This window comes from Mercenaria mercenaria, chromosome 4 (assembly GCF_021730395.1).
Source record: "Mercenaria mercenaria strain notata chromosome 4, MADL_Memer_1, whole genome shotgun sequence".
In the NCBI taxonomy this organism is placed as follows: domain Eukaryota; kingdom Metazoa; phylum Mollusca; class Bivalvia; order Venerida; family Veneridae; genus Mercenaria; species Mercenaria mercenaria.
Window position 1 is genome coordinate 60,483,554 of NC_069364.1, and position 25,606 is coordinate 60,509,159.

Genomic DNA, 25,606 nt, shown 5'->3' on the forward strand with positions numbered 1-25,606 from the left:
CTCCTGGCCATTTCATTCAGTCTATAATTCACCAAACACATGGTCAACATTAACATGATAGAAGAGAAAAAAATATTATCCTTCTTCATACATTTAATGATCAAGTGAATTATATACACAAATGTGTAAGATTTATTAAACATGATTTTACATGATATATTATTCCATTTTGTTGTAGCCTCAGCCAGGCTGAAACAAAAGTATTCTTAACTGAAGCAAAACTTTCTATTCTGAATTATTTTTTACCTAGAATGAATTCCGCTAACCAGATTGCTGTCGAAATTACAACCACAGAGATACTCAGTGATAATGTATTGAAAACGAAAAAAAAATGAGATGTACATCACTGAGAAAGTTGACAGTTTCTCTAAACTTAATCCATCATTTAAATTGTCCACTGGCTAAATTTTGAAACCCTCTACAAAATCATACAAAAAATATGTAAAACCCCACAAAAAATCTATTTTCATAATCTGTATTCTCCTGTATCTTCAATGATATAAAGATGAAGAGCCAAATTATCGACTGGGTAGTCTATCCACAGAATGAAGCTTGAAGCCACTTGGTCCAGATGTTTCAGAGTTATTTCCGATGAGAAGTTAAAATCACACTTCAAACACTACAATAGTCCCTGTCTCTTCATATCTTCATATGTCTTCTTATTTACAACATTTCCCAGAGAATCCTCAAACTCCTCCTGAAACACAGAAAACACATCACATAATCGAGCCGCACCATGAGAAAACCAACATAGTGCATTTGTGACCAGCATGGATCCAGACCAGCCTGCGCATCCGTGCAGTCTGGTCAGGATCCATACTGTTTGCTTTCAAACCCTATTATAATTAAAGAAACCGTTAGCGAATAGTATGGATTCTGACCGAATGCGTGGATGCACAGGCTGGTCTGGATCCATGCTGGTCGCAAATGCACTTTGTTGGTTTTCTCATGGTGCGCGGCCGCTGCAGCTCATATGTACATTCCCAAACAGACCTGACTTGACTATCTGTTCATGAGGTAATGAAATGTGCTTAAACACCTCATGCATCTTAGCACCAGGTTGAGCAGAGCTCTAATAGGACTCTACAGGAATATTTAATGAACTTTCTGATCCAAAAGGACCGGAAATGATAAAATTACCAAGTGTTTAGAAGGAAAACCTTAAACAACTGCCCAATAACACGTTAAAACTGATATCTATCTATAAAAGGATTGGTCTATAAAAGCATAGTATACAACAAAGTAAAATAATAGAAGACTTGATTTGACCGAGTCATTTATGAGAGTAATGAAATTTAAACACCCTGTGATATGAAAGACAATAGTGACTCTATTCTACTTTATGTAGAAATAAACATTAAACTAACTGTAAGACCGTGTTTCTACCATTACTATTAAGAGGTATTGTATCTGCTGCATCCAGACATACTCTCAGATGCTCAAGATTTTGTGCTCTAATTACTGGACAAAAAAAAAAAGAAATCAATTACTTCCGAAAGTAATACTCAGTGTAACAATTTATGTATTCTGATAATAAGTAAGGCTGTAAAACAGTTGACCCTTATCATGCTTGTCACGATTGATTCTGCCTTTGCGACCAGTGTAGATCATGATCAGCCTGCACATCCATGCAGTCTGATCATGATCTGCACTGTTCACCATTCAGTCAGTATCCTTCTGGTAAGCACCCCTTTTTAATGTTACTGTCCAAATTGAAAGATGGACGAGTTCATTAAAGAAATTTAGCAGCGTAAGGGTTAATGAGAAACCTACTTCCATACAAACATTACATTACAATTTCTATTTGCTAAGAGGGCATAATTTGAACAAAATAAAATTCGGAGATATGTAACTTGCCCTGTGGAATTATCCTATGATGCAGAAGATGTGTGAAGTTTGAAAGCTTTTAGCCAAGCAATTTATGAGAATCCTGCTTACATACAAAACCATTACCACCATTTATAAGTTTAAAAGGGGCATCATTTTGACAAAATAAAAGCTAGAGTTATGTAACTTGTCCTACCATGTCATCTCAAAATTGAAAGCATTTTGCCTGAAGTAGTTTTAGATAAACCTGCTTACATACAAAACTTTTGTGAAGCTGGCAGACAAAAGGGAGACAACACAAGCTCTCATACTTAAATTTTTTTTACAGTTCAGCTTAAAATAATCATAAATGTTTATACACGATTTACCTCTGTATCTGGTTTCCATCTCTCTGTTTCTTTTGAAACTTTGATCTTTTGCCATACTGTAAAAATATGCAATAAAATTATTAATACAAATAATTTATCACAATGGTATTGACAAAAAAAGATTTTCAGTTTTGTTAATTAATGCAGTACAGCGAAATGCAAATAATATGTTCATTATATGGACCTACATCAATTTCCAAGCTTCATTCAAATTTATATAATACACATACAATACTAACAAGAAAGTCAAACTGTGACAATATATGCGCATCACAGCAAATCATTTCTGACTTCTGAAATACTCTACTTACAGAGCAGACTTGTAATTATTTACACTTTCAACTTATTCAAGGGCTGTAACTCAACAGTAACAAAAACTGTCTTGCTTGTTATCGAATGAGGCCAAGATAATATGCTCATAAACATTCTGACAAAGTGTGGTGAATACTCGACAAGAAGTGCTTAAGTTAGTACGCAGACAACATCAATTTTAGGTAATGCAAAGACCATAACTCTAAACTGACTGGGAGAATCCAGCTGGCTATCTAACTTATGCCCATAAACACTGTGACCAAGTTTGGTGAATACTGATGTAGAACTGCTCAAATCAGAAAGTGAAAACAGTAAATTTATGCAATATTGAGTAATTCAAGGGCCATAACTCCAGAACTGCTTGGACAATTCAGCTGGTTACTGTTTTTGGCTGACACATTATGCCATTAAACATTGTGAGCAAGTCTGGTCAGCACTGGATAAAAACTGCTCAAGTTAGAGAAAGGGCAACTCTAGTGGATGCCATCTGCTGCATTCCTTCAGCTAGCCACTCCAGGTGATCACACAGTATGTCCCGTTTGATGGGCTTATAAAACCTGACAATAAAGTAAAGATAATACAGTTATGAACTTATCAGTTATCATAACACAATCAACTCAAACTTGAACTGAAAATGCAATCAGTCATACTTACAAGCCAGTGCATCTTCTATAGAAGTGACATTTGCAAAATGAGCTGTGTTAGGTATTCCAAGACATCGCATCCCGTGAGCATGTCGCCATTCCTACAATAAATGAAACAACTCTCACTGCCTGCATCACATTATCTTAAAACGTGTGCTCAACATATGAAAGAGACTGTAAACAGAAACTATACAAATGAAAAAGTTTTGGTAATTCTATTAACTTTAGTTAAATCTTGTATACTGTGTAAGTGGCATAAATTGGCATATGTATCTTGCACAGTATCTGAGTAGGAAAAAATCATTGTCTTGAAAGAAAATAAAACATGATATAGACAAAAACGATACTGATCATTACTTTCCACAAATATTAAATCAGTAAGTTTTTCAATTCTTTATATGTTTCTCTATACATGTATTAAATATGTCATTATATTTAACATTTCTGTTTATCTTTATTACACAGTACACATCTCTGAATGAATTTTTTGTAACTAAAAAATACTGAAAATTCTTCATTCGGATATTTAAATTTAATGGATTCCTCTGTTATGTAAATGGAGTGTTATTGGAAGAAGCATGTAAACATCTTATCAGATTAGTTTTGAGCTTAGAGAAATTGATTTAGAGTGACTGTGAATTTTCGTTTTTCAATAAATAGTTATCTTTTGAAGTTTCATAACAAAGCCTAAGTCTAAGTGTGGTTCTGTCATTAAGAAGTTGTTATTAATGCTACTAGAACCCTAGGCTTACCTTAATTAGAAAAACAATTGCCTGGGATAATTCAAGTTAAATCTTTCGAGTAAAAATGTCACATGGTATTGACAGCCTACTGATCAAATGCAAGTTAAATTGAAAACACAAAAAGCTATCAGGGCATTACTAGAGAAATGTGAAAGTAGAAATGAACTCACAGCAAAATGCCTCTGGAATGCCTTAGGTCCCTTGTAGACAACATTACAACATATCTCACACTGGTAGCTGATGTTTAAACCATGTAACTTGTATAACCAATAAGGAATTGGCTGAAACAAATTAAGTGCAACAACAACTATTCTAATTCTTATGAGCTGTGATAACATAAAACCATGGAGACTGAATCTGTAAATATTATAATAATTTCAATTTTAGTTATATAACTTATTGGGCATTTCTTAGAAAACTTTACACAGCATCTTTGTAAGATACAATTTTGATTTATGTTTTGTTTAGTCCAGATTTAAGTCTCACTGGCACAGTTCTGTACACATGACATTTTCTAGTTCTTACTGGACCTCTGGGCATTATTTCATGTATCTGGGTAAAACCACTGACATTCCTCAAACCAGCTTTGTTGACATGACAACCATAACAAGGCTTGAACCAACAGAGTTGAGGTATTTGACAACAGTAAATGATTCAAAGTCATGAGCCTTAACCGCTGGGCCAAGGAGGCCTTTGCAACATATAATGAACATATAAAAACATTGTAACCGGATCAAGGACACAATGACTCAAAGCGCATTTAACAAAATAAAAAAGTGTAACACTGAAAATATAAAAGAGCATTTAGTATTTTTTAACAATGAAGATTGTTTTTCAATCCTACCTTTCCATCCCAGCCAAGAGGGAGATTTTTCGGATTATATGGGACATCATCATCATCTTCATCACTGTCAGCAGCAGCATCTTCCTCGTCCGACTCCTCTCTCTCCTCACCAGTACGTGCTTGTTTACGTATAACATTTTCACGTGTTGCCGCACGCTGCTCACTCAGAATTTCAGCAAACCTGTAAACCTGTGCTTCTAGACCAGCAATTTCTCTCTGCTTTGTCCCTTCTCTGAGAGGTAAATATAAACAATGGAGTATTTAAATAAACATTCTTAGAAATCAGCAGTCTAGCAATCTTTAGTCTAATTAACAAAATGAAGCAGACTAAAGCAGTAAAAATACATTGTTTGATGAGGTTAAATACTCTTAACAGAGTTTCCATGACAAACTTCAACATAAAAGAGAATAAATATCTCATCGAAAGCTACACATACAACCCATGAATTCTGAGTCTGATTCTCAAATTAACTGAGCTAAACAGTAAACTGGTAAAACATAAAATTAGGCAGACTTGCTCCATTATAACACTGACCTTTAAGGCTTCTAGTAAAATTACAAAGGAAACAAACAAGAGCTGTAACAGGAGACAGCGCGCTTGACTATTTCGATGCTAGATAGTGAAACTGGGCATATTTGATGAAGCTGGAGCTGTCACTGGAGTGTTTAATGACTCCAACGAGGATGAAATATTGGATAATAGCTTGAGTCTGTGTCAAAAGTATTAAGTAATAAGAGAGATAAGGATCAAGTGTATCAAAACATTAAATATTAAGTATAATTCTTAGCAAAGTGGGCATAATTCAGGAAATATTGGTGCAAGAGTGATGCACCTTGTGTCATGCTGAATCAAACCATTTTGTAATAACTTGAGATACAGTGAAAATGCATCAAAATTAACCTTTAATTCTAAGTAAAATGGGCATAATTCATAAAAATTGATGCCAGAGTTATGGAGCTTGTGTCGTATGATGTGGTTGATAAGGTGGTCCTGGAACAACTATTTTAAGTTTGAATCAAATCCATTCAGTAATAACTGTGTGTGTGTGTGTGTGTGTTTGGGTTTAACGTCTTTTTCAACAATTTTTCAGTCATATAAACGACAGTGTCTACTTGTAGCAGTGAGCAGAATGCCCAACTTTATAGTGCTGCCTCACTGCAATATCATGCCGTAGATACGTGGCATGATACCCCACCCAGTCACATTATACTGACACCGGGCTGACCAGTCCTAGCACTATCCCCTTAATGCTGAGCGAGGAAGCTGCTAGTGCCATTTTTTACGTCTTTGGTATGACGCGGCCGGGGATCAAACCCACGACCTCCCACACTCGAAGCTGACGCTCTACCACTAGGCTACCAAGATGGTTTTAATAATCACTAGGCTACCGAGGTGGTTTTAATAACCACTAGGCTACCAAGGTGGTTTTAATAACCACTTTGCTACTGAGGCGGTTTTAATAACTGAGTTAGAGTGAAAGTACATCAAAACTTGAACCTGAAATTATAAGTAAAAAGGGGGGAATAATTCATGAAATAATGGTGCAAGTGTTATGGCCGTTGTGTCATATGATGTGAGTGATGATGTTGAACAACTATTTTAAGTTTGAAGTAAATCCATCAAGTAATAACAAAGATAAAGAGAACGTGCATCAAAACTTTAACCAAAGTGCGGATGCGGAAGGACACTGACGCCAATGCCAGGTCTAGTAGGATAGCTCTCCATACTTTGTATAGTCGAGCTAAAAATCTGTATCAATTTTAAACACTACGAAATCCATAATGAAAGACCTAAAAATCAGATTAAGTTTATTGTAAGTTTTGTTTGGTTCATTTATAGGTATTATTTCAAACATTGGTAGACACCCGAGTAGAAGAACTGACCTTCCATACTTCACTATAGCGCTTCCTTACATGAAGGAATTCTACACTCAAACAAGGTTTCGAACCCATAACAGTGAGGGGCAACTGATTCAAAGTCAACAATCTAAAGGCCCCTTGGATCCAAAATGAGAGGGTTTACCCTAATGACTCTTGAAAATTCATCAGTTTACTGAAAACGACATAATTTTAGAGAGAATACAGGAGGTTCTCTATTTAAATCAATGGGTGAATGTTGGTCAAGTAAAGTATGATTATTTCTCACCTAGCTTTGCCAGCTCTTCCCGGCTTGGACTTGGCAAACATTGCTGGGTCCAGGTCTTCAAGTCTCTTTCCTTTTGTGCTAAACAATCTCTGAGCTCTTTCCTCTAATGTCCTAGCAAATCATAAACAACAAAACCACTAACTTAACAATGTCAAATACTAGAAGTCAATGATGAAACATGGGCTGCTAACACATAAAACTTAACCTCTAAACCTTAGAAATTAAAGTCACTAAAAGGATTTATAATGTTATCGACTTTTCAAAAATAGCTCCAAAGGAAAGTTCATTTTTATTTATATTACTTTATTTACACTTCTGCTATATATGATTTTTTTCGATAATCTTTCACTGCATGAAGTGTACACAATCACTTGGTTAAATCTTGACAGAAAATAATTGCTTTGGTCCAAATGTAAAATATAGGTAGTGTGAAATCACCAAGTTTTGTGAGCATGGAATGTTTTGGTTTTACTCAAAATGGCTACATTGTTGGGATCTGAATTCATAGCTTCAACCTGTGAAGATATAGCTAACAGGAATTCTGAATGTTCAATGTAATTTAATTTTGTAACTTGACACAGCCATGAAAACCATGAAAATTAGTCCCCCAAAAATATTAATCATTTCACAGTATTATCAAAATGATAACAAATTACAGCAATGGATGATATAAACAACAAGCTTACCCTCCACATTTTAAGCCTAAAGCCATCAAGGCTGATTTGAGACGATCAAGACCTAATGAGGCCAACTCCTGCAATAAAAATATCTCCTGTTTTACCATCAAGTTCAAACAAAAATAAGGTAAAAGACAATCTCATCTTCCAATTGTTTTATTCATATTCAGTTTTATTTTGTTCCGAGATATATACAATCTTTTTCAGTATCTATTCTATGCCACAAAACCAGTTTATTTAACTGTTCTTTCTGAATCTCTAATCTATAAGGCTCTCTGTTGTTTCAACTTGCCCACATGAAACAGAGATTTCAATTTCTGCGAAGGGACAATAAGATTGAAGGTCAACAATGAATTGACATAAAAGCAGACGTAACTTAACTTCCTTAAGGCAGCTGCATAAACATGAGGTAATGACTAGCATTTTTGTGATGCTTAGAAGCAGTGCCATGAAAAATTTAACAGGTAGATACATAAAGTAGTATTTTGGAAGTTCATGGGGAGGAAATGACACCAATATATAACAAATTGGCTGCAAAACATCAAAATGCTCCTTCAAGGAGTATACCTCCACCTTTTCCTATTATATACTGTCAACTATTTTCACTTACCTCCCACGAAGAGAAAGCAGACAGATCTAAATGAGCTCCTGTATGGGCAAGTGCACCAAGGGCTTCTTTCTGAAAGTTAAAAAATAAACTATGCTTGGAAGAAACTTATACTTTATCGTTTCTGTTTTTTTTTTCCAGTTTAAAGTCACACAGATACAATTTAGGTCAGGTGAGACTTTTCCAGTTTTTGATGGTGCAGGAGGACCACAGGTGTACCTCTGGGTACTGCATCAGACATGAGCAAGCACCTGGGTACTGGGTAAATCAACCTTCCATAAACCAGTTGGATGACTTCACATAAACAAACATCTGAGTGACGAAAGTGAATCGAAGTCAGCAAACTTAACCACATGGCCAATTATTCTCAAAACCACCCTCCACAAACTGTTTTTTGGTTATACTGGGTTGTAACAAACATTGACGTAATTTGACTTTCCGACTTTTAAACAGTTGTGTAAGACCCTAAGTGCTATTCAAGGAATTATTTCATTCACCTGGATAGAAAAACCGACCTGTCCAAAGCAAGTTGGAAAGTTATCTGACACAAAAGAATTTTATATCTTTAATTCAGTACAGAATTTTGCACTGACTAGCAAATCATATGAAGTCTTAATCACTCTCATATTGAGGTCCATGATATTATTTCATGAATACATTTTGTAAACTTGCAACATTACAACATTTTCATATAAAATCAAGAGTGTAAATGCTTTCTAAAAATCTTAAACATGCATTATATGCTTATTTCTCATAAAGGAGTACTGATGATAAAAAAAACATATTAAAGAGTGTAGTAAGTTGGAAAAAATATTTTTAAAGAATTCTTTTAATTCATTACCTAGCATAAGCACTTTCATTTTCCCTAAAAAAGCAAGATCAGGTAACCACTGCAGGTAACTTAAATAGTAGGTCTGGACATAATTTGTCAGGTTACCTAACTCTTGCAAAACTGGCTTAAGATGTTAATACTTTATTTTGACAAACGACAAAAACACAAACTGCTAAAGGTCTCTAGAAGATAACAAAATGCTCAAGTTTTCCACAATTTTAAAAGATCAAAACATATGTCAATATAAGGAAAACAAGAGCTGTCAGTGGACAGCGCGCTCGACTATTCTCAGTGCTTGATAGCATAATATAAGCTATGAGTAAAACTATAACATTACAATAAGCATATTCTAAGTTGAAAAGGGGCCATAATTCAGTCAAAATGCTTGACAGAGTTGCCTCCTCCGTTTTACAGACTGGGGTCATGATGGTTAACAAGTATGCAAAATATCAAAGCAATATCTCAATGCACTTTGAAAATATTCTGGGTGGTACGCAAACTTTAACATTTATTCCAAGTCGAAAAGGGGCCAAAATTCAGTCAAAATGCTTGATAGAGTTGCCTCCTCCTTTTCACAGACTGGGGACATGATGGTAAACAAGTATGCAAAATATCAAAGCAATATCTCAATGGACTTTGAAAATATTTGGGGTGGTACGCAAACTTTAACATTTGTGTGACGCTCACGCTCACTCTAACGCCGGGGCGAGTAGGATAGCTCCCCTATTCTTCGAATAGTCGAGCTAAAAACTACATGGATACTTAAAGTAAGCTGAAGTACTTTACCTGTGTTCAGTAAATATATAAATTTTCACATTTTCAGAAGATTAATGTTGAACCCAATAAGTATTCATTAACAAGTAAATGTACTTACTGGCCAACCAGGGAAATGTCCCTCGGCAAAATGTAACTCAAAATCTGTCAACACATTGTCCATCTCCTGTTGATAAATACATAAAGTACTATGTCAAAATTTTCAATTTTACACCATGTAGTGTTCACTGCTATTTACAGCCCAAAAAGACAACGAAAAGAAAGTTGTATAATAAATTCTAATAAGACAAGCAAGGGAGAATATTCATGTCAGCTAATTCATCTAGAAGCTACATTCAAGTTTTAAGCATAAAAAATTCAGACTTGCCGACGTTGCCTTCAACTTAATGAAGGTTCAAGAACTTATAAATAATTCTTCACTTCCACAATTTTCAGAACTATTTGAGCCATGCCATGGGAAAACCAACATAGTGGGTATGCGACCAGCATGGATCCAGACCAGCCTGCGCATCCGCGCAGTCTGGTCAGGATCCATGCTGTTCGCTAATAGTTTCTCCAATTCCAATAGGCTTTAAAAGCGAACAGCATGGAGCCTGACCAGACTGCGTGGATGCGCAGGCTGGTCTGGATCCATGCTGGTCGCATACCCACTATGTTAGTTTTCTCATGGCGCGGCTCATTTCAATTTCTTACCTTTGGGATATCCAGTAACGGTTTTATTCTCTGTATATAACTTTCCAAATACTCTAGTATATACTGTAAGTACCTGTAAAAATAATAAAATGCATGTAATTCTGGTATTTACTTGGCCATTTGTGTAATATGCGAGATATAACCTCCCCTGTGTCTTAAATACAAACCAACAAATACTGTAAAATCATTTAATATTGTGGGCATGGAATTTCGTGGTTTTGGTCAAAATGGCGATTTTGTGGTGATATGAATTCGTGGATTTCAATTTTTGAACATAAAATGAATGAGAATTTTATTTGTTTGTTGGGATTAAATTTCGTGGATTGACTCAACCAGGAAAATTAGTCCCCCACAAATATTAATCATTTCACAGTATATATAGGAATATATAATGGTAAATATTTACAAATGTACGATTTTGCTCTTTTTTTTTCCATAGTAAACAATATGCCTCATTTTGATACATATCAATCTAGATATTTGTGACGATTACAAATAGAGCAAAATAAATTGCAATTTCTTAACCTGAATGTCATATGTATAGTATAAACTAGCTGGAGAAATTAAAATCTAAAAAAATTATATTGTGTATACATTCTGAGACTTAAAAAGTCAACAGGATGTGAAATGAATATCAAATACAAACAAAAATGTTAAATGTATAATGGCAAACAACTAGAATGTGTCTGTACGACACAGGGTGTGCCCCCCACTGGTACATTTGTCACAAATAAGGGGAAATCATTCAAATGTTTGCAGTCTGAATGGGGTATAGCCTCAAAAAAAAAAATTATGAAATGGATTCATTATTCTATACCATATACTTTTTGAGTTATGAGCATCACAAACAAAAAATCCTCTATTTTGGCTATTTCAAGGGTCATAACTCTGTAATAAACACTAAAATTCTCAAGAAGAATGCCAAGTGTGCAAGGTCACATTGTGATAAAGACTCAAGCAAGGTTTCATGAATTTACATTAAATACTTTTTGAGTGAGGCACATAATTAAGTGAAAATGTGCATTTTTTTACTATTTCAGGGGCCATAACTCTGGAAATAGGGAGCGGACCCAGATGAAAAATAGGAGGTGTGCAAGTTCATATCATGATAAAAATTAATGCAAGGTTTCATCAATTTATATCAAATACTTATTGAGCTAGGCGTGTCACAAGGTGAAAATGTGCATTTTTGACTATTTCAGGGACCCTAACTCTAGAAATAGGGGGCGGACCCAGATGAAAATAGGAGGTGCGCAAATTCATATCATGATTAAGACTCATGCAAGGTTTCATGAATCTATATCAAATATTTTTTGAGCTAGGCCTGTCACAAGGTGAAAATGTGTATTTTTGACTATTTCAGGGGCCATAACTCTAAAAATAGGGGACAAAGCCAGACAAAAAATAGGAGGTGTGCAAATTCATATCATGATAAAGACTCATGCAAGGTTTCATCAATCAAATACTTTTTGAGCTAGGCGTGTCACAAGGTGAAAATGTGCATTTTTGACTATTTCAGGGGCCATAACTCTAAAATTAGGGGGTGGAGCCAGACAAAAATTATAGAAGGTGCCCAAGTTCATATCATGATAAAGACTCATGCAAGGTTTCATTAATTTACATCAAATACTTTTTGAGCTAGGCGTGTCACGAATTTCGCACAGACGCACAGACCGAAGGACGGACGGACGCACAGACGAACGCACGGACAAGAGCAAATCAATATGCCCCCACCACTCATGGGGGGACACAAAAATGTTCACACTTTTAAGGTTATAACAACAACTTACTCTTTGTATGCAGCGTTTTTCCTGTCTTTAGGTATATCAAACAAATGGTCAAATGTTGACAGATATGTGATGTAGTCAATTTTCTGTAAAGAAAGGAAAAGAATATACACATTTCTTGCAAATTTTACATGATCTTAATAAAAGGCAGCTAATAAAAATCAAAGTAAATTTCCATTGCAGAGACATAGCCCAAAAATATAAAATATCCAGACACAAACTCCGAAGTCAATTGGGGTCATCTATTCTGCATGTCAAATCACCCTATTAAGTTTCAACATTCTGGATCAAGTGGTTCCCAATTTACTGATCGGAAATGGTTTTTCATGTTCAGGCATCTGTGAACTTTGATGGAGTGACCCCAAAAACAATAGGGTCATCTACTCCATAAGCCCTGCCAACCTATGAAGTTTGAAGGTTCTAGGTCAAATGGTTCTCCTGTTATTAATCGGAAATGAAGTGTGACGGATGGACAGGGCAACAAAATATGTCTCCGCCAGTGGTGGGGAGACATAATTACTTGAAATATAAAGCATTTTGGTCCAACAGCCTATACCATACTTACATCCATTCCTTTAAGATTTATAAACATGGTATGGCAGTCATGTAAATCAAGATATTTGCCATAACCTTCTTCATCTGAAAACTCTACCATATCTGGAATATAAAACTTTCCTGTTAAATATTATACAATACCAATTACAATTTAAACAAAATCCATATTATATTTAAGTTGTAGTAAATAATGGTTTAGAAAAGCAACATAACCATTTCAAATTTTTGAGTGTTAAGGGTTTAGCGCCATTTTTCAACAGTATTTCAATTACACAAGGCAGGCGTTTAACTTAACCACTGTTCTTCGATTATGAACCAGTAATCACCTGTTCTCCTATAATAACTGCCAACTTCTTCTCATGAATCAGAGGTGGGGGATGAAAATTGTAGACAAATTGTCAGGGATAACATACACCTCCCCTTGGGACTGAACTTACAACCCTGGGGTCCGTACTCCTCACCCCCCTCCCCACCCCCACCCCCACAAACCCTCCATAAGTCTGCACTCTCCCTATTGAGCTAAGTGGGAAGACTTATACAAATGTTAATATGAAACTCCATAGCCCATTATCTTTCACAATATATGCTAGTCCTTTCCTTCATTATTTACAAATAGACCTAAGACCCTAACCTGAGGAAAGAATCACAAGAAAATGCTTTTTTAAGGATTTTCTGCAAAAAAAGTCTGATTTATTATTACATTTTTCCTTGCATAAATTAACACATACTACAACAAAACAAAAGCTGTCTTTCCTCAAAACTGGTAGGTAAGCAACAGCTATCTTGTAAAGAAGTTTACTATAACCACTGTACGATCAGGAAAGATATTTTTTAAGGTTTCCCAATGCAACAGTATGTAAAAAACTGCCAAAGAGCCTGCCCACTATATATGGCTTCAGCCAGTATGTGTAAAACACCTTGTTTCTAAGTTTTGCACTTTCGAAAAAGAAGATTAGTTTTTCTTATGTGTTGAAAATGTTTTCTTAACATTATGCAGACATAGTTATATCTTAATTCTTACATGTGTTTTCATCAGCATTCTCTCTCATCTTGTTGATCTCATCAAACTCCACAGACATTGGTACACTGATCTGTAAAACATCACAAAATACACTTTGAAAATTACAGTAAAAGCTGTACTCCAGGTAACAAGACATACGGTCACACATTAAACCGGAATCCACTTTCCATAACCGGAATACACCTGTATTTTTTAAGTTAAAGGTATTTTTGAAGGTTTTTTTTATATAATTCAATCATATATATCATAAATAATTAACAGACGAAAGAAAATTAAAATACGTTCACTTCTACAATATTATTCATTGTACTTGACATGAGTCAAACCTGTACATAAAGAACATGGTAGGAAAAGCTAAAAAGTAGGGATGGCAACGAATATTTGAATATTCGTTCATTACACAAATATTCAAATACCATTTTACTATTTTTCTCTCTAAGATTCTGACCAATATTTTTTTTTTATTTTTCATTTTAAAAATTTGTCTGAAAACTAAAAAATCAGTCTAAAACTGAGAAACAGGCAATTTCTGAGCCCTAATGGTACATTCAGTCCTAAATCTAAGTTGAAATTGAATAATGTAGTGCCACACCATGAGAAAACCAACATAGTGGGTTTGCGACCAGCATGGATCCAGACCAGTCTGCGCATCTGCGCAGTCTGGTCAGGATCCATGCTGTTCGCTAACAGTTTCTCCAATTCCAATAGGCTTTAAAAGCGAACAGCATGGATCCTAACCAGACTACGCAGATGCGCAGGCTGGTCTGGATCCATGCTGGTCGCAAACCCACTATGTTGGTTTTCTCATGGCACGGCTCAATTATATACCTCGTTAGGGTGTTTTCTGTGGAAATCTTTCAGCTGTTTCATTCTAGAGTAGAACTCTTGGAATTCATTAGGGCCGTATAATGCTTGAACTTCCTCCTTTCTCAGTCTGAAACAACCATATGAAACTTTTTTAGAACATTTTAATACAATCGAACCTCTGCTGCACAGATCTTCATTTTTATATAACTACTCATTATACTTTCTCAGAAAATTTTTTTGTAGGCCTGGCGCTCAGATAAGCTTATGAGTCTGGGTTTATTAACAGCACTTGTCACATCTAGAAACTAACCTAGCAGTCTGAAGCTCTTCCTTTCATTCAGAAAACAGGGTTTTCTGTTTTAAAGTTTTTAAAAGAATTTGCAGAAATAATGTAGCTCACATAAAAACAAGATAATTCCCCATGCAAGTAAACAAGTTTTTGAACTTGGCTACTTGACAGACTTTCTTATATATGACAATATATAATCTCTGGATCAAATTACTGGACAAATTACACATGTTAAATAATAAATTCTATTGTTCATAGTTTGAAGTCCACATATTTTTATCTCAAAGAAAGAGCCATTTCAGCCTGAACCACAAAATTAAATGATTTCGCATTAGATGAAAGTCATGTTAATATTTGTAAAGTAGATATACTAGGAAGGATACTTAACCCTTACCCTGCTAAATTTTTAAAATGGACTGGTCCATCATTCAATTTGGGCAGCATCACTTATTATTTAAAGGGGTGTTCAATGAAAATTTACTGACTGAATAGCGAACAGTGCAGACCATGATCCGCCTGCACAAATAAGCAGGCTGATCTTGGTTTGCACTGGTCGCAAAGGCAAAATCGCTTGCTGCCAGCAGGCTAAAGGTTAAATAAGGACATACCCATCTTTATCTTCATACAGGTCCTTTAGTTCTGTTGTACACTCCACATATCTCTGAGGAAAGGAAACAGAAAACAACAATTAATACCGGACATAAATATTACTCGAGTATAAATATATATGATGTCAGATGAAACCACAGACGTCTGAAGCTCAATCAGTACAACAATATGCCAGTAAGATCTCTTTCAAGATGGTAAGATCTCTTTCAAGAGGAGATGTAGATCTCTGAAAGAGATCCAGTTTTAATTTTTCGTAGAATACTATATGGGTGGGATATGATAGTGTTTATATTTAATGATTGAGCTTCAAGCACCTGTGATGAAACACTGGACACCTATTTGGATACTCTATTAACTGAGCTACTTAACCACTTACATAAAACTTCTCATTTACACACACTCTATAGGTGGTAAGATTATATGAGCCGCGCCATGAGAAAACCAACATAGTGGCTTTGCTACCAGCATGGATCCAGACCAGCCTGGGCAACCACACAGTCTGGTCAGGATCCATGCTGTTCGCTAATGATTTCTCTAATTGCAATAGTCTTTGAAAGCGAACAGCATGGATCCTGAACAGACTGCCCGAATGCGCAGGCTGGTCTGGATCCATGCTGGTCGCAAAGCCACTATGTTGGATTTCTCATGGCGTGGCTCATATACACATCTACAGACTAAACTTATCATGGAGGAACATGCCCTCCAAACTAAGTACATAGAAATAAAAGTCATTTTATGAATTAATGGCAACCTGTCAGTATATTTATTAAAACAACAATGTTACTATCTTTGTAAAGATTAAATGTGGCATTAAAAAGTTTCACAAGTTAAATTATTCCAGCTTGAAATGTGCATGTCTCTTTATTCATGGGCAAATATCTCAAAAACAAGCATCTTATTTTATCATATTACAAACAATATGTTTATTTACATCTGGGGGTAGTTCCATGTAAATCTACATTGTTGGAATATTCTATTTGCAAAAATAACATTGATATTGGGATTTTTCCGTAGACTCTTGTTATTGATCAATACTTGTGTACTTTCAAATCAGTCTAGCAAAAACTCAAGCACATGACCCTATCTTTATCTGCTGAATTTTCTCAGAATACCTTTAGGTTTTAAACAATCAATCAAATTCTACATCATAGAAAAAAAATTGATTTGAATGTGCAAAAGTGTCTTAAATTATAACTGTTTGTCACCATTTAGGATTGTTGTAAAAATGTAGTAACAATTACATTACACACATGACCAATCATTAAGAGATGTTAAAACAATTTACGTAAATATAATAAACAAGAGGACCATGCTGGTCCTGAATCGCTCACCTCTTCCCACATGACCCAGTTTTGAGTATGACGTCGTTTTTTCTATTATCTGACATAGTGACCAAGTTTTTGAGCTCATGTGACCCAGTTTTGAACTTGACCTTGATATAATCAAGATAAAAATTCTGACCAATTTTCATGAAGATCCATTGAAAAATATGGTCTCTAGAGAGGTCACAATGTTTTTCTATTATTTGACCTATTGACCTAGTTTTCGAAGGTACGTGACCCTGTTTTGAACTTTACCTAGATATCATCAAGGTGAACACTCTCACTAATTTTCATGAAGATCTCATGAAAAATATGGCCTCTAGAGAGGTCACAAGGTTTTTCTATTTTTATACCTACTGGCCTAGTTTTTGACCGCACATGACCCAGTTTCGAAACTAACCTAGATATCATCAAGGTGAACATTCAGATCAATTTTCATGAAGATCCATTGAAAAATATGGCCTCTAGAGAGGTCAAAAGATTTTAATAATTTTAGACCTACTGACCTAGTTTTTGACCGCAGTTGACCAAGTTTCAAACTTGACCTAGATATCATCAAGATGAACATTCAGACCAACTTTCATACAGATCCCATGAAAAGTATGGCCTCTAGAGAGGTCACAAGGTTTTTTTATTATTTGACCTACTGACCTAGTTTTTTTAGGCACATGACCCAGTTTCAAACTTGACCTAGATATCATCAAGGTGAACATTCTGACCAATTTTTATGGAGATCCATTCACAAGTATGGCCTCTAGAGAGGTCACAAGGTTTTTCTATTTTTAGATCTACTGACCTAGTTTTTGACCACACATGACCCTGTTTCGAACTTGACCTAGATATCATCAAGATGAACATTCAGTCCAATTTTCATACAGATCCCATGAAAAATATGGCCTTTAGAGAGGTCACAAGGTTTTTCTATTATTTGACCTTCTGACCTAGTTTCTGACGGCACGTGACCCACTTTCGAACTTGACCTAGATATCATCAAGATGAACATTCAGACCAACTTTCATACAGATCCCATGAAAAATATGGCCTCTAGAGAGGTCACAAGGTTTTGCTATTATTTGACCTACTGACCTAGTTTTTGATGGCACGTGACCCACTTTCAAACCTGACCTAGATATCATCAAGGTGTACGTTCTGACCAATTTTCATGAAGATCTTTAGAAATATATGGCCTCTAGAGAGGTCACAAGGTTTTTCTATTTTTAGACCTACTGACCTAGTTTTTGACGGCACGTGACCCAGTTTCGAACTTGACCTAGATACCATCAAGGTGAACATTCTGACCAATTTTCATGAAGATCTTGTGAAATATATGGCCTCTAGAGAGGTCACAAGCAAAAGTTAACGGACGAAAGGACGCACGCACGCACGCACGGACAGACGAAGGACACCGCATGATCACAAAAGCTCACCTTGTCACTTTGTGACAGGTGAGCTAAAAAGTCAGAAAGACAAGAAATCTGAACACTTGTCCTGTACATACATCAAGAAGCTGCCGAAGTCTTTGATCTTTGTTGATCTGATCTCTACCCTGAGAACAAACAAAAAATAACATTAATAATTACAAGTTTTATTCCTGAAAAAAAAAAAACTATAATATCTTTTTTAACTTAATCTGCAAACTGGCAAATAAAAATTTTTGATCCAATTCTTCTCGAGAAATATCTTGCAAGTAAAAATTACTCTTGGATAAGCAATGTTTCACAAAGTGGTTGGCCACTTAACAAGAAAAGTTTGTAAGTGAATGTTAATGACTGAGTTTGCAATTGAACATCTTCCCATGTGTCAACAGCCAACTAAGTAACCATGATTCATGGATCAACATTAAAGGATGTCCACTGAACCAGGAGACAGTATACATGTATTTTCAGGTGAATCCTGAAAGCTGTCAGTTTTGTTGGACCAATAAAACTTCAGAGGCTGTCAATTTAAAATCAATAAAATCTGCTCATCTACTGAGCATTTTTAACAAGCACTACACGAAAATATTTGCAACTGTATAGGAGACCTGGTGTCTAGAGGATATAGAGTTGTCCGGTAATTAAAATATATACAGCAAATTTGAAGAGAAGAGACTATGATATATCTTTCAAAAACAGATGATTTCAAAACTTTGCTCTTGTTTCTTTTTGTGGTATTTAATATGTTGCAAGTGACAGGAAACAGAAGTATTTCTAATCCTTTAATCCTAAAAAAATATTATATTTCTTAAGACTCCCGGCCCTGAGGTCCGGTTACCAGACCCCTAGCCACTAACTTTTCCATATGTAAATTTGGTCACACGCCCTTGCAAAATGGAAAATTATGGACGTGCTGTTATTTTCCTTAGAAACATCATAAAGTTTTATTTATGGGGCAGTTGATTTTTCATGGGAGCTCTGCCTTTTTGGTAGCACCTAATTTCATATTAAAATATCCTGACATCATGTGTTCCTGACAGTCTAACAAAAACAGACATATTTTTAAAATAAATAAGATACTCATCTTTCAAATTTTATCACTGTTTTCTAAAATTCTATCCATTTCTGATCATCCTGATATAAAGTTACAGAATTCTATTTTCTTTGAGTTCACAGTAACAAACTTAATCAGTGACCTACTTTCCATTTCCAGGACACACCTGTCATATACACCCGAGCTTTATTTAGAAACTGATATTTTACCATTTCTGTTAATATTTTTTATAAGTGTTGTGAAACTGTACCACTGAAGAAAGTATATAATTTTGAAATATTACCTGTTTTACAAAAAATGGAATTTAACATTAGTTTCAGAATATTTCTAAATTAAAGCAACACGTATACACAAATGATATAGCTGCCTACCAACTTGTAGGACAATTAAAACAAGTGAATGAAGTATTGCCATGCAATACAAAGTCCCCTACTGGAAGGCACCTAATTTTCTCTACTGCAGTATAACATAATGAACTGATATCTGTCAATGATGTATAAACAATATTGTACTATATATACAATATGTTATAACAAAACACTTGGATTAAAATTTATATAGATAAAAACCTATAGTTGTTTTCATATTGAATTTTTTTGGCTGATTATAAAAATGTTATCATGTAATTATTTATAGTAACAACAAAGGGAAATTAATCTTTAAAAAAAAAAAAAAAAAAAATCTATATAATATAAGTCCACAAGAAACTCTTTACCAGTAGAGATAGGTCAAAATACACCTAAAAATTGGATGTAACATGCATGCTGTACCACAGAAAAGTGGTCTCGATTTTTCTCTACCGCCAGTAATAAAAAAGTTACAATAAAATCTATTTATAGTAAAACAAAGGGATGTAATTCTAAAAACAAGGGTGCCTCATGGTGGTGAACATTTGGTCCAAGTTACATCAAAATCCCTCCATGCATGAAGAAGAAATGTTCCGTACAAAGTCATTCTTGAATTTGACCTTTGACCTCTAAATATGACCTTGACCTTAGACCTAGGACCTGGTTCTTGCGCATGACATGTTGTCTCATCCAGGGAATATTTGTGCCAACTGATATCTAAATCCTGCTTTGCATGACAAAGTTATAGACCGGACAGGAAAAAAATCCTCTTGACCTTTGATCTCAAAGTGTGACCTTGACCTTTAAGCTAGGGTACTGGGTGTTGTGCATAAACACGTCGTCTCATCATGGGAAACATTTATGCCAAGTAATATTGTAATCCCTTGATGGATGACAGAGTTCTGGATCGGACAGGGAAAAAACCTTATTGACCTTTGACCCCCAATTGTGACCTTGACCTTTGAGCTAGGGGTCTGGGATTTGCGCACGACACGTCGTCTCATCATGGGGAACACTTGTGCTAAGTGATATTAAAATTCCTTAATGAATGTCAGAGTTATGGACCGGACACGAAACAGACCCTGTTCATGCTATGTTAACATTTGACTGCTAAGTGTGACCTTGACCTTTGAGCTAGGGTTTGAAAGTTGTGCATGACACATCGTCTTATTATGAGGTACATTTGTGCCAAGTAATATTAAAATCCCTTCATAGATGGGAGAGTTATGGACCGACAGGAAAAAAGCCTTGTTGACCTTTGACCTCAAATTGTGACCTTGACCTTTAAGCTAGGTGTCTAGGTTTGCGCACGACACGTCGTCTTCTCATGGGAACATTTGTGCCAAGTAATATAAAATCTCTTCATGGATGGGAGAGTTATGGACCGACAGGAAAAAAGCCCTGTTGACCTTTGACCTCCAACTGTGACCTTGACCTTTGAGCTAGGGGTCCGGGTTTTGCGCATGACACGTCGTCTCATCATGGGGAACATTTATGCCAAGTAATATTAAAATCCCTTCATGATGGGAGAGTTATGGCCCGGGACAGGAAAAAAGCCCTGTTGACCTTTGACCTCCAATTGTGACCTTGACCTTTGAGCTAGGGTCCGGGTTTGCGCATGACACGTCGTCTCATCATGGGAACATTTGTGCCAAGTAATATTAAAATCCCTTCATGGATGACAGAGTTATGGACCGACACGAAATTGCGGACGGACGGACGGACGGACAGACGGACGGACGGACAGACGGAATAACGGAAAAGCGCATTCCTATAGTCCCCGAAACTGGTTTTCAACCAGTAGGGGACTAATAATCTGAAAACAGCCAATTGCTGAACATTTTTCATAATGTATCCATATCACTATCAAAAGGCTATAGCCTGACCTTCTTTTGAAAGTTAACGCTTTTCTTCTAAAATATTTCCTTACAGATAGCGTTGATTTATATTTAAGAGAATAAAGTTGTGTTTCAGTTCTTTTTCCTAACGCCTATTGCTATTTTACGCAGTCCATAGATCTCTAACAGTGGAAATCAGGCAGATTCATGTCATCAAGTTTTATTTTAATTTAAATCTGGTGCAGAAATTTTGATAGCAGTCATGATGTTTGACGGAAGATTTATGAATATATATTAACTTTTTAAACACATTAAAAGTTACTCTTAATCAGATAACTTAAAATCAGACTGAAACTGTCTTTTTCTTCTTTATAGTACAGACACCAATCATCTGGCATATACTTATACTGGCACTTGCGTGATGGAGAAAGTTCATTTTCAGGTACAAAACTTGTTCAAACATACAATATTAGAGTGCATATAAAAAAAATGAGTTTAGCACACTTCTCTTGCTTTGACACTTTAGTACAAGTAAACTGTTTTTTTTTTCATTTTTAAACTTGTCACTTGTGTGTATTTATTTATGAGGATTATGTTGCATGCAATAATATGCAGGTCATTTCCATACTTGCAAGAGAATACATTCAAATACATGTATGTCGACATATCAATACATGATGTCAGGATAATAAACCTGATTTGGCAATAAAAGCTTGATTAGACCATGTCCCTGATTAAAGTTATTTTTCTTAATCTAGCCACAGGTGCTAGTAACTAAATCCTTTTTAATGTTCTATAGTCCTCAAATTGACTAAATTGAAAGGGTCCAAAGGAGAGCTGCCTGTTGGATCAAGACCAACTACGGCCGTACTTCCAGTGTAACAGATATGCTACACTCCCTAAACCTTCGTCGACTGGATTTAAGGCGTATAGATTCTAGGTTATCACTCTTCTATAAGATTCATCATGATCTTGTTGCCATCCCTATCGCAGATTACCTGACCCCAATGACGCGCTATGTTCGCTATGGCCATTCCCTAAGTTATAGGTTAATTACTGCAACCACTGACTATTACAAGTTTTCTTATTTTCCGAGAACAGTGTACCATTGGAACCAACTTCGCACCAGTGTCGCCCACCTCCCTACCCTAGAGCAGTTGATTTACAGTCAACTCGCCCCTTAGTCAACTCGTCCCCCAGTCAACTTGTCTCCGATTTGGTCATTTCGTCCCCCTCAGCGATTTCAAATTGGTCATTTCGTCCCCCCTTTTTCGGCCCCCACTTTTTGAAACATATTTTTGAAAAAAAAAATCAAAGTATGATAAACTAAGTCGTTTTTTCTTTCAAATAAGTATATTTTATGGTAAAAATATACATAAGTTTTCGTTTGTTTTAAGAACATTTTGCTTTAAAATAAAAATGATCGATTTAACAAGGAGGATTTTCTGGGGGGGGGGGGGGGTTGTTGTTGTTTTTTTCTCTCTCTTTGTTTGTGTAAGTCTGCTATGTTGGATAACATGGTTGCTGTTTAAATGTCCGTATTTGATGCTGCTTATTTTCAAACTCTTGAGTAAGATTAAACTTTTTATTAAACTTTTTTATAACAAATAATTTCCTCAATCAACTATTAACACGTTTAATTCTACTAGGGGAACATTTTGACACATTTCATTTGGTCAATCAACAACTTCTCTTGCAATTAAATACCATTAACACCTTCCAATCAACGCCTTTTAATGTGATTAATAACCTTTCACACCTTTCTTATGCAGGTATAGGCTCATTTTCATTAAATGCACTGTTCGGTAATTTGCACATGGATATATCAGAAAAAATTAAACTGTTTGATTCAATGATTATGCCTATTCTAAATTACGGTTCAGAAGTATGGGGTTTTCATAAAGCTCCTGACATTGAACGAGTTCATTTGGAGTTTATGAAATCTGTTTTAGGTGTTCGGCAACAGACTTCCAACTTAGCAGTCTATGGCGAACTTGGAAGAGTTCCCATGATTGTTTTGAGAAAAATAAGCATACTTAAGTTTTGGTACAGAATTTTGAAAAACCCATATTCATTGATGTACAGGTTGTTCGATATAAAGGATGCTCATGGAAATCATATAAACAAGTGGTCAGTTCAAGTAAAAGATCTTCTTGAGAGTTTAGGTTTTGCATTTTTATGGAATAGTCAGGATATTACAAATATACAGTTAAATGCAGTTATTCAAAGAGTTCATGATCAATACTTACAACAGTGGTTTAGCGAAATTAGGAATTCTCCAAAATTAGAAACATATTGTATGTTTAAATGTGATTTTAGTATAGAAAGGTATCTTAGTCTGATATTGAATGAGAAACATAGAATAGCTTTTACTAGGTTAAGATGTTCAGCACATAAATTATTTATTGAAGAAGGAAGATATAGAAATATTGAAAGAAATAATAGAATAAAGCAGTAATTGTAATATGAATCAAATAGAAACAGAATATCACTTTCTTTTAGTGTGTCCTTAGTATAGAGAACTCAGATACGAATGTTTACCTAATTATTATTGTGCATGGCCTAATATTAATAAATTCAAAAGTCTTATGAATACAACGCGTGTTCAGCTAGTGAACAAAACAGCTAATTTTATCTACTTAGCGACTATCAAACGTGAATCATTAATTAATTAGTATAGATACTATTTATAAAATGTTGTAAATAACATTGTAAATGATTACAGTAGGCAGTATACTAGTGTGTTTGTCTGTTAAAATATGTGTTTCTTAGTCTCAGTGTGAATGGAATTAACTATTACTGTATGTCAATTTTATATATATCTCTCACACATTTGTACTAACATACTTTTCTCATATTTTGTATATATAACCGCCATCGATTGTAGTATGGCGATAGACATTGTAAAATGTTTGAGCCAATAAAAATCTTGAATCTTGAATCATTCTGCTTCTAAAGCCACTGTCTCCCTACTTTTGAAGTTTTTTTTATTTCAATGGCAAAAATGAATATAAAGCATGTTGGTTATTTTTAGTAAAACATATGTGACAAATATTAGTTGTTTATTTGTTCTTTATTGTATTTCTAAATAAAACTTTCTTTTATTATGACCAGGGATAAGGATTTATTGCTTTCTCTTTTCTAACTATGATTTTTAAAAAGTTAGTTAGATTTTCTATTATATTACATTTTTATTACTAAAGGCGTTGCATTCATTTTTTAAATTTTATTTCAGTTGATTGTCTTATATTTTCAGTATATTTCTTTTATTATTTTATCAAACCTAATTATATAAAATTAACCATTTCCAATATAACTCCCTCAAAACTCACGATGATTTTAAATACAAGTTTTCAATGTCAAAGATATAATAAAAAAGCAAACTGCCTAAAATATTAAGGGGGGCAAAATTACCAAAAGGGGGACGAATTGACCAAAAGGGGGACGAGTTGACCAAAATGAGTATGAGTTGACCAAATTTTATCATGAGGGGGACGAAATGACCAATTTTGGGGGACGAATGACCAAATCGGGGACGAGTTGACTAGGGGACAAGTTGACTTGATACCGAGCAGTTCAATGCTGCAGTTTGCAGCATGGAACATGTCTTGCCCTAGTTATCCTGCAAACTCAAGTTTTAATCTTTTTTATATCACCAAATTTATTGTTAGTTTCTTCCACTCTTAAATTTTTTATCGCTATATTCTTTCTCTTCTTGATTTTGACGCGCAAAACGTCTACGTTCCCGCAAGGGGTTTGACGTCAACGGCAGATAGATAGTACTATACAACATTAAAAAGGATTTAGTTACTAGCACCTGTGAATCTAGCGGTCCAACTACGTTTTCTGTCGCGAAATTATATGACAATTAATTTTCTAAAAATATCAGTATACCGGTTTGGCTGTATGAAGACTCTCCTTCGTCATAGCATCCATAAGCCGTTCTCTCTCTTCATGATAACGCCTTTGTTGTTCTAAAAGTGTTTCCATTTCGGAAACTTTAAATAAAGTTTTGTTTCGGCTATTTACATCCGGGGGCTTTGGTCATCCAAAGCTATATCGTTTGATTCGCATCCACGACGTCTGTTGAACGAA

The 25,606-nt window shown here is 35.2% G+C and overlaps 1 protein-coding gene across 1 annotated transcript; it reads right to left on the reverse strand.

The window, feature by feature from the left end:
- Nucleotides 1–75: 75 nt before the first annotated feature.
- On the reverse strand, nt 76–25,572 carry LOC123551882 (splicing factor 3A subunit 3-like). Its single transcript, XM_053541422.1, has 17 exons — nt 25,406–25,572; nt 18,356–18,403; nt 15,535–15,587; nt 14,659–14,764; nt 13,831–13,900; nt 12,820–12,911; nt 12,258–12,340; nt 10,468–10,540; nt 9,875–9,940; nt 8,172–8,240; nt 7,571–7,638; nt 6,885–6,995; nt 4,739–4,970; nt 4,065–4,175; nt 3,162–3,252; nt 2,196–2,251; nt 76–697 (listed from the first exon to the last, which is right to left on the reverse strand). The coding sequence occupies exons 1-17, from the start codon at nt 25,499–25,501 to the stop codon at nt 620–622; spliced, it is 1,503 nt and encodes a 500-aa protein (XP_053397397.1). The 5' UTR covers nt 25,502–25,572; the 3' UTR covers nt 76–619.
- Between the last annotated feature and the right edge of the window lie 34 nt (nt 25,573–25,606).